Source organism: Equus caballus, chromosome 4 (genome assembly GCF_041296265.1).
Source record: "Equus caballus isolate H_3958 breed thoroughbred chromosome 4, TB-T2T, whole genome shotgun sequence".
In the NCBI taxonomy this organism is placed as follows: Eukaryota; Metazoa; Chordata; class Mammalia; order Perissodactyla; family Equidae; genus Equus; species Equus caballus.
In genome coordinates, this window is record NC_091687.1 from 57,689,366 (window position 1) to 57,705,230 (window position 15,865).

At 39.2% G+C, this 15,865-nt stretch overlaps 1 protein-coding gene across 3 annotated transcripts in view; it reads left to right on the forward strand.

Moving 5' to 3' along the window:
• DNAH11 (dynein axonemal heavy chain 11) overlaps window positions 1–15,865 on the forward strand; it is a 295,727-nt gene that overhangs the window by 46,133 nt on the left and 233,729 nt on the right. For all 3 annotated transcript variants that reach the window (XM_070264673.1, XM_023639347.2, XM_070264674.1), the window contains exons 15-20: window positions 4,618–4,950; window positions 5,174–5,428; window positions 5,509–5,678; window positions 5,935–6,157; window positions 10,355–10,471; window positions 10,577–10,663. In XM_070264673.1, coding sequence (XP_070120774.1) covers window positions 4,618–4,950; window positions 5,174–5,428; window positions 5,509–5,678; window positions 5,935–6,157; window positions 10,355–10,471; window positions 10,577–10,663 — 1,185 coding nt within the window. The remainder of the gene's footprint in view (window positions 1–4,617; window positions 4,951–5,173; window positions 5,429–5,508; window positions 5,679–5,934; window positions 6,158–10,354; window positions 10,472–10,576; window positions 10,664–15,865) is intronic.

A 15,865-nucleotide genomic window follows, 5' to 3' on the forward strand; every position in this document is an offset into this window, starting at 1 on the left:
ATGCTCAAGTAGAGAGGAAAAGATTGTTGGAGGAAAGTCCTCGAAGGAATAGGATTTAGTAAATACATGTAGAAGTCAGCTTTAGATAGGAGCATGGAGAGTTCATCTGTAGTAACAGGAGGGAGGGAAGGCAAAGGATAGGAGCATGGTGCTCAGAGGGGGGCAGTGCTGGTGATGGGGGCATGGGAAGGTTGATTTCTTATTGTTCCTATCTTCTTGAGGAAAAAAGAACGGGAATGAAATAGCGTATTCTGTTTGCTTTTGAGCATCCTTGCTGTATGGAGTCTTCTCTATAGATAGATACAGTCCTCAAACCATGGGCTCTCTCCTTTGGGCAGGGCAGACAGATCACACACACTCTGCGGCTGTCATAAAGCCCCATGGCCTGAGGGTAGGGAAAGTGCTCTGGGGTGAGGCTGGAAATCAGGGCTTTTAGTCTCATGTCTTCCAGAAACTGGGCCTGAATTTTCTCACATGTAAAGCGAAGATACTTGTCTCTAGGCTCTCAGTAGGAAAAAAAACCACAATGGATTATGGTTTTCCTGCTGGAAATGGAATATAACCAATTATATGCCTTAGTAGTCCACTGTCACTCACTTATTTAAGAAGTGTTTATTGTGAGCCTCCTATGGGCCCAGTGTCATTCTAAATTTTTGAGATAGTTTAGTGAAAAGAACAGATGAAAATCCTTGCTTTTCAGGAGCTCACATTCTAATGAGAGGAGAGAGGTCGTAAACAGTAGTCATAGATGCTGGAATTGATTACATGCTGCAGAAAAAAGATAAAATTAGAGCAGGCACAGGGGTTCTGGAGTGCTGGGTTGGGGGTACAGTTTTAAATAGGAGGATCAGGGTAGGCCTCAATGAGAAGGTCAGATCTGAGCAAAGTTACAGAGTTAGCGAAGCGGGTTATAGAGTTAGGAAATTTCTAGAGTTAGCCGAGCAGGCCTTTGGTGAAGAGTGTTCCAGGCAGAGGCAGCAGCCTTCGGGTAGGAGAGTACTTGCATGGCACATTTCAAGGAAGAGCAGGAAAATGAACGTAGAGGGGGCAGGGGGGAGGGGGAGGGGAGGTCAGACGGGGTGAGGAGGGGCCAGGCAGATCAGGTAAGACTCCATAGGCCTTTGTACAGCCTCTGGCTTTTGCTCTGAAGTACATAGGGAGGGCTTCCAGGACTTCGAAGAGAGGAGTGAGCGTGCTCTAACTTTTCTTGGAAAAGGATTTTGGCTGTTGTGTTGAAACTGCACCACAGGGAGGCAAGGGGAGGAGGAGGGCCTGACTGGTTACTGTGGCAGTAATCTCAGCGACAGATGGTGGTGCCTGGACCAGGATGGTAGCCGTGGAGATGATTAGAAGTTGTTGGATTATGGATATATTTTGCATTAAGTGGGGTGAGCGATTTCCTAGCAGACTGGATGTGGAGCATGAAAGACAGAGGCGCTGAGGATGATTCTCAGAGTTTTGTCCTGATCCACTGGAAAGATGGAGTTGCAGTCTATTCAGATGGGAAAGCTGTGAGAGGAGGAGGCTGAGGCGGGAAGATCAGATTTCAGTTTTAGACGTTTTGATCTGAGGCGTCTGTCAGACGAGTAAAGGAGTTGTGTCAGCAATTGGATTTACTAGTCTGGAGTTTGGAGGAGGGCTGCAAATGCAAATTAAGAGAAGTTGATGGCCATGATATTTAAACGAGGAGGCTGAATGAGATCCCCAAGAACATGAGTTCAGCTAGAGAAGAGAAGGAAATCAAGGGCTGTTCTCTGGGGTCCTCCACCCTCAGGAAACCAGGTAGAAGAACCAGCCAAAGGTGCAGAAAAGGAGCAACTGACACAGGAGGAGGAAAACCAGGAGAGGGTGTTGTCCTGGGTGCCGAGGGAAGGACAAACTTGTTCACCGGAAAGTAGGGTGTGGTACACTCAACATACTGTATTGATTATGTGAGGAAAAAGAACAACAAAATTAATATGAGTTTCAGAGTTTCTGTTGACTTCCAAGATTGTCTGAAATTTCTAAGAAAGTTGTAATTTTCCCTACTGATGTCAGTTTGCCGGGACAAAGACTTTGTCCCTGCCTTCTTTGATTACTTCCTGTATTAGCATGCTAGGGCCGCTGTACCACAAATAATGGGGTCTTACATGAGCAGAAATTTATTCTGTCACAGTCTGGAGCCCAGAAGTCTGAAATCAAGGTGTGGGCAGGGCCATGCTCCCTCTGAAGGCTCTCCCTAAGGTCTGGGCAGGCTTGAGAGGACCTTGGGGGTTCCGGCATGTAAAGAAGGTATACATCTGAAAATTTGTTTTTCTCAGCAGTATCTCAGTCATGCCGTTGACTATTCCGAGTTATTTGCTGATTCTGGGAATTATCCTGTGATTTCTAGGACGCCTCTACAATTGATGCGCCTTACAGTCTGTCTGATGGAGGACAGACGATGGGTTACAATTAGTTTCTTCTGTTTTATTTTCTTGGTAATAAAAAAAAAATGTACTGCCTAAACGCTAATCTGGAGGTTTAAGACCAGTAAGATTTATGAATCCTGATTAAAATGCCCTGAAAATATTGCCCATACATGACTAGAAATTGTTACAAAACAGGGTTTTGCAGTGTTATTCTTAGAGAATAAGGTTGGAATTTTTCTATTAATAAATGGACTGTATTTTCTTTTTTCTTTAAGTCAAAAACTAAGAAGCTTTGAAGTCACTGTTCTCAGTTTGAGAACTGAGGAGAACTTTCAACTTGAGGGAGTCAGCTTCAAAACAGAGATGAAACGATTATTTGCCTCTATAAGTTGTGTCTAAGTGATTTCCCTGTTCTTCTCAGCACATGACTTTGAGCCTGGTTCTCAGCCTTCCAGTGAGGAATACGATTTGGGGAAAAGCTGTGGAAATACAGCAGAGAGCAGCTCCCTTCTGCCTTTTTGTGCTGCCCCCTTTGTGGCTGTGGGATCCCCATGGATAGTCTGGAGTCAGAGTCTGAGATGAAGAGAGAAGGGCAGAACCGTGGAAAACTGGGTCTAGAAGGAGCTGAGTGGTCATTTAGTAACTCAAAGCTCTCCTTTCTCTTCATTTTTCTCCCTTTACCCTAAACGGTTGAAAATACAATTCTTAAAAATGACACTGCAGAGATATAAACTGGATCCCTTTGTATGAAAAAGTATAAACAATGAGGCAATCACAGGTACATTACTGTGATGTGTTAGAAGGAGCTCTGCCTTGGGGAGTCAAGAGGGCTGGTTTCTAGTCCTAGCTCAGCTGCTAACTTCCTAACACTGTGACACTGGATGTGTTTTAGGTCTTTGTTTTCATATATTTAAAATGAAGAGACTGAACGAGATAGCCTTTAAGCATCCTTTTTTAGCTCTAAGATCTAGTGTCTACAAAGGAGCCGGGACGGCTGTGTACGGATGCCCATGATATGCAACGCACAACTCCATGGATGCTGGTTGCATACACTACACAGATGTGGATGGCTCCATCTGGATAATGGGCAAGACAGCATCCTTGAAAGGAGCAGTGCTTAAATTTGTTTGAGGGCAAGAAATCGCTCAAAGAACTAGCTCATTTCTGCCCTGCTTTATCAGGAGCCAGACTCTCCTCTGTAGTTCTGATTCTTGCATATAGCACACACTTTTGAATCCTAGATCATACATCCACGGTAGCGAATGATCAAAGAAAGCAGAGAGCATAGTCTACCTTCTTATCAGCTCGCGTTCCAGTGTCTCCTTTTCTCTGTGCTACAGTTTCTGCCTCAGGCACATGCCCTCCGGCCTGTGTAGACCACACCTTTGCTTCTCAGAAGATGTCTCAGGAATCAACCTTGCTGACCTTTTGAAATCGATGTCCCTCAGCCTGCCATGCTGTGCACCCAACCTCTAGCAGTCCTTCACCTTATATGTGCCTGGCCCTGTCGTGCCCCATTGACCTGTCCATTGCTTCACCCGCACTCTTGGGAAATGTTGAGATAGAGGAACTTGATATTGTTGAGGCACAAAGGGAGCTTAGACTTCACCAGGCCAGTGCTTCCCAAGCTGAGTTACTATTCCATAGGTTGCTCCTGGGAGGTTTGCAAAAAATATTCTTCGTGTTTGGAAAGAATTGGGTTAAACCAAGTTAAACAGACTTTAATATAATAGGTACCCTGTGAGTCTCCAGTAATGGCCTTAGAGTACCTAGCACTTTGCTGACCTGGTCATCTTGGGATATCCCAGGTCGGTATTCTCTGAAGGGCCAGATAGGGAAACCTCATTTACAGGGAAGACCCTGGAGGCAAAGTCCAAGGCCACATCGAGTTGGGGACAGAGCAGGAACTAGAGCCCAGGTCCAATACATCTAGACTGCATTGGGAACGAGTGTGTTTCTTGTTTGTACTTGAAGATAGCAATCTTCGTAGTGATTTTTTCCTTTAAAGAATGACTTTTGAATATATTTTATAAATGGACTAAATGTTACAAAGTCCTGCTTGTATCTTTACCGTCTAGCTTAAGGTTGTGCAGCATAGCATTTGAATGTTCCTGTGTTGTGCACAAAAATGCACAAGCCATTCTTTAACAAACCGTTTAAGTGGAAAGCTGTCATTTTTGTACTCACTATTGTTTATACTCATCTGTTAATACTTGCATGTTTCTAGGAAAATAGGAAGCTCTTCAAAGCCAGTCCTTCTCTGGATACCTGGAAGATTTATGTAGAATTCATTGATGACATCGTGGTAGAAGGCTTTTTTCAAGCTATAATGCATGACTTAGACTTCTTTCTGATGAATACGGAGAAACAATTGAAACCTGCACCATTTTTTCAAGCACAAATGTTCTTAATGCCCCCTGAGATTCTGTTTAAACCTTCATTAGAAAGAGAGGCTGGGGATGGCTTCTATGACCTGGTAGAGGAAATGCTGTGTGGAAGTTTTAGAATGTCTGCCCAGATGAAGCGGGTAGCGGCGCATCTGGAAATAGCAAATTATCAGGTATTTTCTTTGTGAGTGGATAGGAGCTTTCATATTAATGATTCAAAAATAAATTGGGTCAATGTGGAGCCCAGGGAAAGGAGAAATTGGAAAAAGCAACACAATCTTTGATTTGACCAACTCCTCTCCCTTTGGAGACCTGCCTTGGATAATGTTATGTTGCACATAGTTGGTAGTAGGGCAAGGTTGGTTTTAATAAGTTCTTGGTTTTCCTCTCATTTAGAGTGATATGGATAACGTGTTAGGCCTGGCACAGGCCAGGCAGGAGATAATGAACAGAGTGGCAGATGTCATCAACAAAGTCTTGGACTTCAGAAATACCCTGGACACGTACGCTTACCTCTGGGTGGATGACCGAGCTGAGTTTATGAAGCATTTTCTCCTATATGGCCAGATTCTTTCATCTGAGGACATAGATGCTCATGCAAATAAAGAAATTCCTGAACAACCACCAACTCTTGAGCAATTCAAAGAACAGGCAAGGAAAACCCTTAGCATTGAATGTAGTTATTGGTTTTTGATTGAGTTGTTATAGTTGCTTTTTTTTTCTAATTATAGATTGACATTTATGAGGCTTTGTATGTTCAGATGAGCAAGTTTGATGACTTCAGAGTGTTTGATAGTTGGTTCAAGGTGGACATGAAGCCTTTCAAAGTGAGCTTGCTAAACATCATTAAGAAATGGAGCTGGATGTTTCAGGAGCATCTATTGAGATTTGTCACTGACAGGTAGCCTTTTGTGCCTTGGTATTTGGAATTACAACTTTTAACACCCGACTGCTTTCTAAAATTGAGCTATAAATTTTAAGAGCATTAAAACTGCTGTTTTATAATAGAACAAGTAACGTTTATAATTAGGAAAATAATGGAAATAACACTCAATCAGAAGTCTTAGACTTCTGAGTGTTTTAGTGAGCTTAGTTTGTGTTTGTGTTTGTGCATGTGTGTGTGTATGTGTCTATATATACATATATGTATTTAATAGTCTGAATGAGCTACAAGAATTTATAAAGGAGACAGATGCCGGACTTCAGAGAGAGTTAAGGGAAGCCGATCATGATGGTTTAGTTGACATCATGGGGCATCTTCTGGCTGTGAGAAGCCGACAGAGATCTACTGATGAACTCTTTGAACCACTGAAAGAAACCATCGCACTCTTGGAGACCTATGGTCAGAAGATGCCTGAGCAGGTCTATACTCAGCTAGAGGTAAGTGTAGTGGTAAAATAATCCTAATTACCATAAATTGAGGGTCTCCTTTGGCCGAGTTCTTTACATAGACTCTCTTATGACATCCTCATAAGAACCTATACTGTAGACGTGACTGTTTTCAGTTTACATGTCAGGTGTTTGAAGCTTAAGGAGATTTCATAACTTTCTCAAGGTCACACAAGTAGTAAAGCCAGCCAACACGCGAATCCAGGTGTGTTTTATGCCAAAATACTCACTCTTAACTGCTATGCTCCACTGCCTTTTTGTTAAAAGGTAGTTAGGTAACAGAGAGCCTCGAAATTGCTTTTTTGAGTTCCACTTTTACCATCACTTCCACACATGAAATGTACCAAAGCTCTCTTTCACTTAAAACTGCCTGTCAGTTGAGAAATATTCTAGTCTGTGGAAACATACCATGGACATGTTGATGAAGAATAAATAAATAAAGCCCAATTTGGATGGAGAAATCACTGTGTTTCCTAAACAGTATTTCTATGCCATCCTCCTGTTTCCATCCTCTGGAAAGACTTGGTGGCTGCTTAGTGGCAGATGATAAACAAAGTCTTTTTAGTTGTAACTGAATCAGAACAAAGGTCTCACAGTTGAGACTCTATTCTCCTGCCTGTCTAGATAGTTTATATATCTGCATTATCCACCAGCTTCCAGGATGGGCTTACATTTAAACCTGCAAATGTGATCAGTGGACACATTAACTAGAACACTTTTACTGAATTCTAGTTCTGTGATTAGAGCATAAAACTCAAGCTTGGATTTGTTTTCAAGTACTGTATGAGTCCATCTCATCTGCTGGCCTCAGAGCATGCTTCCTTTTCAGTAAAATAGCCCTAAAGAGCCTTCCTTCTTTTTATTTGTCTATACTGTCTCCAATTTCTCAGTGTTTTTTTTTTTCATTGAGGTGAACTTCACAGTTCACATAACATAAAGTAACCATTTTAAAGTGTGTGGCTTTTGGTACATCCACAGTGTTGTGTAGCTACCATCTCTATCTAGTTTAAGACATTTTCATCACCCAAAAAAGAAACTCCACACCTTAGCTATCATTCCTCACCACCGCCACCACCCCCTCCCCAGCCCTTGGCTACCACCAATCATTTTCTATCTGTCTGGGTTACTTAATCTAGATACTTCATATAAATGGAATTATACAATATGTGATCCTCTGGTTTTGACTTCTTTCACTTGGCATAATATTTTTGAAGTTCATTCATGCTATAGCATGTATCACTTCTCCATTCCTTTTTTTTTTTTTTTTTAAGATTTTATTTTTTCCTTTTTCTCCCCAAAGCCCCCCGGTACATAGTTGTATATTCTTCGTTGTGGGTTCCTCTAGTTGTGGCATGTGGGACGCTGCCTCAGCGTGGTCTGACGAGCAGTGCCATGTCCGCGCCCAGGATTCGAACCAACGAAACACTGGGCCGCCTGCAGCGGAGCGCGCGAACTTAACCACTCGGCCACGGGGCCAGCCCCTCCATTCCTTTTGATGGCAGAATAATATTCCCTTGTGTATAAACACCACAACTTGTTTATCCTTTCCTCCCTTGATGGACAGTTGCCTTGTTTCCATCTTCTGGCTCTTGTAAACAGTGCTACTGTGAACGTTGGTGTATAGGCATTCATTTGAGTACCTGTTTTCAAATCCTTTTGGTGTATACTTTGGAGTGGAATTGCTGGGTCATATGGTAATTCTATGTTTAACTCTTGTAGGAACTGCCAAACTATTTTTCACAGTGGCTGCTCCGTTTTACAGCCCTCATTTTTGTTTTGTGAGCATTAAATGCAACAGTGTGTTTACAAGAGCTCTCTTGGCTATAAAGACTGTAAAAAGTTCCTATATATGAATTATTAAATTCTATTGAAGGGTAAAACTGTCCCAAGAGCTGAAAATCCAAGTAGACATGGAGTAAGATAGGAGATGGATAGACAGATACATAACGAGACTGAGAGATGAAACAGTTACAGCACAACCTACTATAAATATCTGTTTTTAGAAAGATTGGGATATTCTTTGATTCAGATCTTGGACCTTAAAATATATCATATGGAGAAAGCAATCATACTATGAGTAATTGGTAAAGGAGAATTTAAGTCACGGCCTCCAGAATTTGTGTTCCCTCAGGTTATGACAGTATTGAAAATATTAGGCTTTTCGGTATTTCAAAACTGGGACGCACTTTTAGCTTTGCATGTGTTGTTATGTCAGTAATTCAGGCTGGTCAAGAGGAAAAATAAAATTTATAGGCAGGCCAAGTTGCATGTGAAGGATAACTGGCCCAATTTTATTTTACTTAAAGCAACTTGTGATAGTCACTCTGTTTCTCCTTCGTTCTCATTAATGATGGTAACATTTTCTAAATACTTGCCTGCGCTTGGTTCTATGCTAAAAAGCCCCTAGACATGGCTGTGTCCTCACACCCTATCTGCAGTATGCTTTGAAGCTGCATTAAACCTCTGATCTATGGATCTTATGGAGTCCCTTCTCTGCTAAGAAAACCTCATTACTGCCCCAGCCTCCTGAATACTGTCCAGTTTCCGTAAGAGCCCACACTCTCCCCCATCCTGCACTGGTAATCTGACCTCACAGGATCTCAAGGGATCTCACCCTAATCTCTGCCTGTTGAAATCCAGTCATGCCTTCAGCCTCAGATTCAAGGTTACCTCCTTGAGTGGATCAGATCAGTTAGACAATAGAGATCATGTCATCTTTTAATTTTCAATGAAAATTTATCTTTACCAAGTGGAAGCTTATTTGGAATTCCCAAATATAAAGCAGGTAACAGCAGCTCCACTGTGGACGAAGAGGATTGAGGGGCCTGAGTCCACTTATGTGACCTCTCTGTGGCTTTCTACTTATGGTCCCTGAGGGACTCCTTGCGATATTTGGGTTCCACAGGATCAGGTGGAAATGCAAAGTGAGACTGTACAGATGAGGATGCAGAGTTTTAATGAGGCAAAGGGCGAAAGCACAAGATGGAAGGACAAGTAGGTTTAGAGCCCAGAGCTCTCGGTTCCTGGCCTGACTGGTATCCCTGTCATGACACCAGGTTGCCTCCTAAGCATTTTGGTTCCATAATACATAGACCTGTGAGAAGTTAACACATTCTGTCATGTAGAATAGTTACTGTGTGTGCCTTTCATTTGCTCTGACAGATTATAAAACAATTTAAGTCAAAGAATGTGTTTTATCTTTGTAGCACACCTCCACCACACAGATACAATTTATACTCAGCACAGTGCCCTCTTCATAATTGGCGGTTACTGAATCATTCATCAAATATTTATCAAGGGTTGCAAAATAGTCTTTACCACCTTTGATTTTTGCACTTCAGCTACACAAGTGGAGTCCCATCACTGTGGGTGGTTTTGTATGACAAAACAATTTCAGTATCCCAGGAGATGACCCAGAGAAACAATGTTTTGTTAGTCTGGACACAAGGAATGCTTTTCAACAGCAATTGTACACAACAGCTCTTCAAAAAAAAAAAAATAATAACTTGTGTTGTCCTATTTGCATTGTAGGCAGGGAGAGCAGGGTTGAGTTGCTACTGAGCTATTTATTGCTTCTTTTGTCCTACATCGAGTAGGAATTGACCTTCTTTTTCCTTTACTTCTTCTTACTTCAAAAATCCTGGTCATTTAAAATTAACCTAAACGCTCAAACTCTCCATCAAGACAGAGCACACAGAGCTCTGGGAGCTGGAGGAAAGTGAAGGATAAGATCGATTCACGTTTTCATCTCTGCCCCAGCAGATTCAAAGCATCTTTTTTTTTTCCCCCATTTGCTATAAACTGCTAAAATGGCTCCATTTTCAGTTGTTAAAGATCAGCAAAGTCATTTACAGAGCACCTTAATTTTATTCCCTCAATGGCAAAACAATCTGGAAATTTGTGTTTATTTTGAAAAGATATTCATTTGTTCTGCAATAATCTTATACCAGAAGACAAGTGTGGTTTATGCTTGGAGGGTACAAATCCAGAGGTGTCAGGGGGTCAGCCTGGACTTCAGCCTGGCTCTGAGCCTTTTGGTCACTGTAATTATTTTGGGGATAAACAACTTCTCTAAGAATCAAAAGATGTCATGGGTTAGTGTAAAGAGAGTAGAATAATTGAATCCTGTAGAGTTGATTTTGTTTGGGGCGTTGAAGTAATTTCCCATTTGTGCCTTTGTTTTTGTAGGAATTACCTGAAAGGTGGGAAACTACCAAAAAGATTGCAGCAACTGTCAGACATGAAGTTTCACCTCTTCAAAATGCAGAAGTCACTCTTATAAGGAAAAAATGTATTTTGTTTGATGTAAGCTAGCTCTAAGTTGTTTGTTGTTTTTTTAAGAAAGATTTTACAAGGATAATTGGAGCGATTTGTTTGAGATTTACTTTCCATTTTTCCTACCCTCATCAGGGGAAGCAGGCAGAGTTCAGAGAGAGATTCAGACTCTATGCTCCTCTTGGTTTTAATGCAGAAAATCCATACACAGTGCTCGATAAGGTAATGCTGATCTCGATTATCTTGTGTGTGTTACACTAGCTACTTTAGAAAATAAATTTAGACACTGAGATACTGCTATTTTTTGCCTTAGTTTTGCAGTCAGTTGGGGGGGGGAATTAATTATTTAAAACCTAGTTATAAATAATTTTCCCCAAATAAATTATATTGTGTTTTAAATCATGTCTCCCCAAACCACTATCATCAGCCAAGTCACCATACTAATGAAAGTAGGAACAGCTACTGTTTTTAACCACTTACTAGATGGAGTAGATGTCAAGAACTCTGTTAAGCAATTACATTATTTCTTTCAATTCTTGCAATATCCCTGTGTTGTAGCTTCTATTATTCTCCTTTTTTTCAGGTAAAGAAACAATCATGTATAATTCAGTAACTCATTCGAGATTACACGGTTAGTAAGTGACAGAGCTAGTATTAAAATTCTAGCTGTCTAAATTTTTTTAAAAGTCAAGAATTTTAGCCATTCTACAGTTTCCCGTGTGATACTTCAATAGTAACCTTTAACCATAGTAAAGAAAACCCATATCTTAGTCTTAACTCAAAACCCATAACTTATTCTTAACTCTGGATACAAATATTAGTGAGTCATTCAATCCTAGTTTATAATGAACTGATTTATTATAATTGACTATCAGAATGAATATAATGGGCAAATGATCCAAAAAGGTAAGGAATTCATATGAGGCTTGAAAAAATGTTTTAAACTTTTATTAGCAAAACGATCTTTGTTTCTCTAGGAATTCTTAACCCAGCAGCCCAAATGAGAAAATGGCATGGTGAGGTTTAGATTTAGAGGCTGGGGATCTTTGAGTTCCTCCTCTAGGCTGCCGTCCTGATTTCACTCATGCTGGAGATAGTCTTTACTCCTTAGACTGGTGTAAACTTACAGCTCACACAGCTTTTTACCTCTCTTTCCAAATTTTGGATTGAATTTAGTTTTAACTGCTTTAAACCCATTCAGAAAACACCATTCTATAGCATAAGGTCTTCTCTTTCGCTTGGCTGAAGAAAAGTGGTTAATGTATTCACTGAAAGTGAGTAGGTTAGAATATGCTAATAGACTTGTGTTTTTTTAAAGATTATATCTAAATTGCAGTTGGTCTGAGCAGATTGTGGATGGGGAGACATTTTTTACTTGACTAACCAGTGTGCTATATGTAAACATTTACTTCTGTTATCATTTATTGAATCCTACCATTTGCATGCTATACTATAACAGTATGTAGTCAGATCTTTTTCCTTGGATTTACAGAATGGGTTGAGGGATGTCTCGAATTTAGTAGGGCCGGATCACCTTTGTCTTGAGGTCATTTTCTTGTATGCTTGTTCAGCATGCATATCTAGTGTTTATCTAACTAGATTCAACCAAAGGCTTGTATCTGCTTTTTCTGGGCTGGTGCCGTAGATCCTAGTATTCAAGGCCCCCACTCTGCAAGACAGAAACTTTGCTCCTTGCAGGAACAGGGGGAATGGTATAGTGAATCGCTGCTTTTATAACTGATTCCTCAGTAAAGTTATATTGTGTGCTGTTGTTTTTTCATAGCCAAAAATACAGTAAACAGTTGAATAAACATAACTGGGTATATATTTCTAGGAATAGTTGAATTAGTGCAAGTAATAGGAAAAATGATTAAAAATAAATAAAGGGGTGTTAGCTTTGGGGAGTGTGGTAGACTAGATATTTTGAAAATCCGTCTTTTGTAAAACAGATGCTGAAACATGTTCACAAATGTGCAATTTTAAATCTATTGCTGAGCTCTCAAGGAAACAAGAGAAATCTATAAAGGGCAGGAAAAAAATAGAGTAGCTGACACTAGAATGGAAAGCAGAGGCAGCGGAGGGGCCTGTGCTGCTGTGGGGCAAATGAACGAACATACCAGGAGTCTAGAACTTTCTGATGAACTTCAAGGGGAGGTAGGAGATGCTCTTAAGAGGTTACACCCTCAGGAAAAGGGTGGGCTGGGAAAACTCTGCAGCCTGCAAAGGCAGCCGATGAGATTACCCGTCAGTCCTTGCTAAGGCCCAGAGTAGGGCAAAGCATGGGGGAAAGGATCCTCTGGGGATTTGTAAACATAGCCTGGTTCTGACAAGGATTATGGTTCAATTTTGCACTTCTGTGACTTAGGAGTTTCCAGGCCAGGAAATTGAAATGGTTATAAGTAGCTCTTCTTAGCACCTAGTAGAAGCAAACCCAAATCTTCTCTGGAAAAAAGTGCTCCCATTCCAGTCTCCTCAGAGGTCCAACAGATTAAGTTCAGTCAAATAAGAGTTTACAAGAAAACAATAAGCACATCATCATTCTTGAGAGCCAGCAGAAAGAACAAACCACAGAGACTCATATAAAACATCAGATAGTAGAAGATATTTATTAAGGATCTAAAAGATAACATGGAAAAAAATGAGCAAGTTCTCAGTTTTGAGACTATCAACAGTGATCAGTTGAATTTGAAAAAGGGCCAGGAACTTACAGAAATGGAAAATATAATTATTAAAAACAAATGTAACTCAGCAGATGGGTTAAAGGGTTAAAGTTGAAAAGAGAATTAGTGAAATGAAAATAACATTGGAAGAAATCACTTAGAAGGCAGCACATAGGTGTCAGGAGATAAAAAATATATAAAGTAGATTGAGACAGAGTAAGAAGTTAGAATGACATCTAACTCTTCTACTCAGATTACCTGGAAGAGAGAATAAACAGAATATTAGACAGGCAATAGAGATATAAAAGCATGAATCAATAGAGTCAGGAAATTCACTGAATCGCAGCCAGGATGAATACAAAGTCAACATCTAGACGCAGCAAAGTGAACTGCAGAAACCAAACACAAAGAGATCTTTAAAGCAACCAGGTAGAAAAGGCAAGTCACCTGTTAGAAATGGTGATTGGGCAAGAACAGACTTTTCATCAGCAACAATAGAAGCCGGAGGTAGTGGATGATAGTTTCCAAATTCTACTGTGTAAAATTATATTTAAATAACAAGTATGAAATATATTTCAGATAAACAAAACCAGAAGAAATTAACCACCAATAAATCATCACTAAAATAACTTCCAAAGCATATAATTCAAGAAAAGAGAGCATCAACAAAACCAAATTTGATTCTCAGAAAAGACTAATTATATTGATAAACCTCTAGGGGAATGATGAAGGGAAAAAAGAATAAGCAAAATTAACAATCTTAGGAATAAAATAGAGAATGTCGGTACAGAAAGACAGAAATTCAAAAGATTCAAAAGAGTACAATTAACAAGAAATTTGAAAACTTAAATGGATAAATTTTTTTTAAAATATAATTTACTAAAACTTTGTCAAGAAATATAAACCCGATTAGTCCTATAACTGTTAAAAATTAACCAGTAGGAAAATAAAGAGAAAAACTTAACCAGTAGTTAAAAATCTTCCAACAGATTGACTAACAGGCCCTGATGGCATTGCAAGTGAATTCCAAGAAACTTTCAAGAAACAGATCTCATTCATGTGATTCCAGAGACCAGAAGAAGAATGGACAGTCAAAAATTACTCTGTGAAGCATGTCTAATTTTCATAAAAGGACAGTATGAGAAAGGAAAAATTATAGGCCGGTCTTTCTTATGTACATGTAGCTCTAAACGTACTAAACAAAACGTAATCAAATTATACCATTTTATAAACAAGTTGGGTTTATTCTAGAAAACAAATTTGATTTACCAATAGAAAATTAATATGTCATCATATTAATGGATTACGAAGAGAATCATGTGATCATCTCAGGAAATGCCAAAAAATCTTAGATATCATTCAACATTCATTCGTGATAGAAACTCTTGGAAGACATTTTTAACTCATTAAAGGATAACAAAAATTCTAAATATGAAACATTTATGCCGGGGGTATGAAAATTCCTAGTAGCATTAGTGCCAATGATGAAATACAGGAATAACCTAAATGGCCATCAGAAGTAGAATAAATTAATTGTAATATATTCATTCAAGGTAGTAGTATACAGTAGTGGAAACAAAGTTCACACATATCTTCATGAATATATAGGTGCACATCAAAAATAAATATTAATTGAAAGTCTTAATGTATAAAACTATTCATATAAATTTCAAAAACATAACTTTAACAGTTTAGCATTTACCAGTACAGTACATATATATGTAGTGAAAATGTTATAAAAATCAGAAGAAATAAAAATTTGGTGAATAAATTTTTAGTGGGAAGAGAGGGATAAAACTTGAGGTAGCCATTAAAAATTATTAGTAACATAGTATTTCCTAAGCTGGGTGGTGGGTGCACCCACACCCTTTTATGTGTATGGAATTTTTCATACTAAAACATTTGTAAAACTAAGAATAGGAGTTCTTGTTTATAAAGGTATAACTTGTAAAAATGCAATCTGTAACTTGTATAACGAAAGAATATTAGAATACTAATATTCTTATTTACATGGTAGGAAGTTAAGAGATAGTTGAAAGTAGATGAAACAAAAGATTGGGTGTTTAAAAGCAAAATCAGAAGAACTAAAGTAATGGAATTATTAGCTGTCGAAAGGAGGACAGGAGAAAATACAAAGTGGAAAAACCAAGTTAAATCCTTCTTTTGCAAAGCTGGTAACCTAGTGTGATGTCTAAGCGTGATAAATCGAAAAGGAGCAGCTTGTGCACGTCATTGAGAGTTAGAGAAATAGCACCCAGAAGAACTGAGAGTGAACCTAGGGTTCCAGCTTCTCCTGCATTACAGGCTCTTCTGGACTCCTTGAACGTAAATATACTACTATGTTAATAAAAACTAAAAGTAAGAGGTGGCTTATATTTGGTGTAAAACAAACTATTCTAAATAGGAGGATGGTAGGGGAGTCTTAGTAAAGGTAATCAGATGGTGAAATTTCTCATACTGTGCTGTAGTTTTAGCTCCGGTGTTCTATTTCACAAATTCTCTTCAGTACATTTTGTGCTATTGATAATCTCTAGGATATTTTTTAAATCTGAAAGTTCTTTTTTTAAAAAAAGTGATTTATTCTTACATGGAAGCTTCTAGAGTCTCATCCTTTGTTCTCCAGCAAAGTCCCCAGGTGTACAGTGAAATTCAAGAGGAAAAACTATTCGTAGAAATCTGATGCCAGAGTGAATTTTGCTGAAATATGTAGAGGGAGAGTATTGATAAGATTCTCGTATGTATTAACAGACTGCTCTCACTTTTT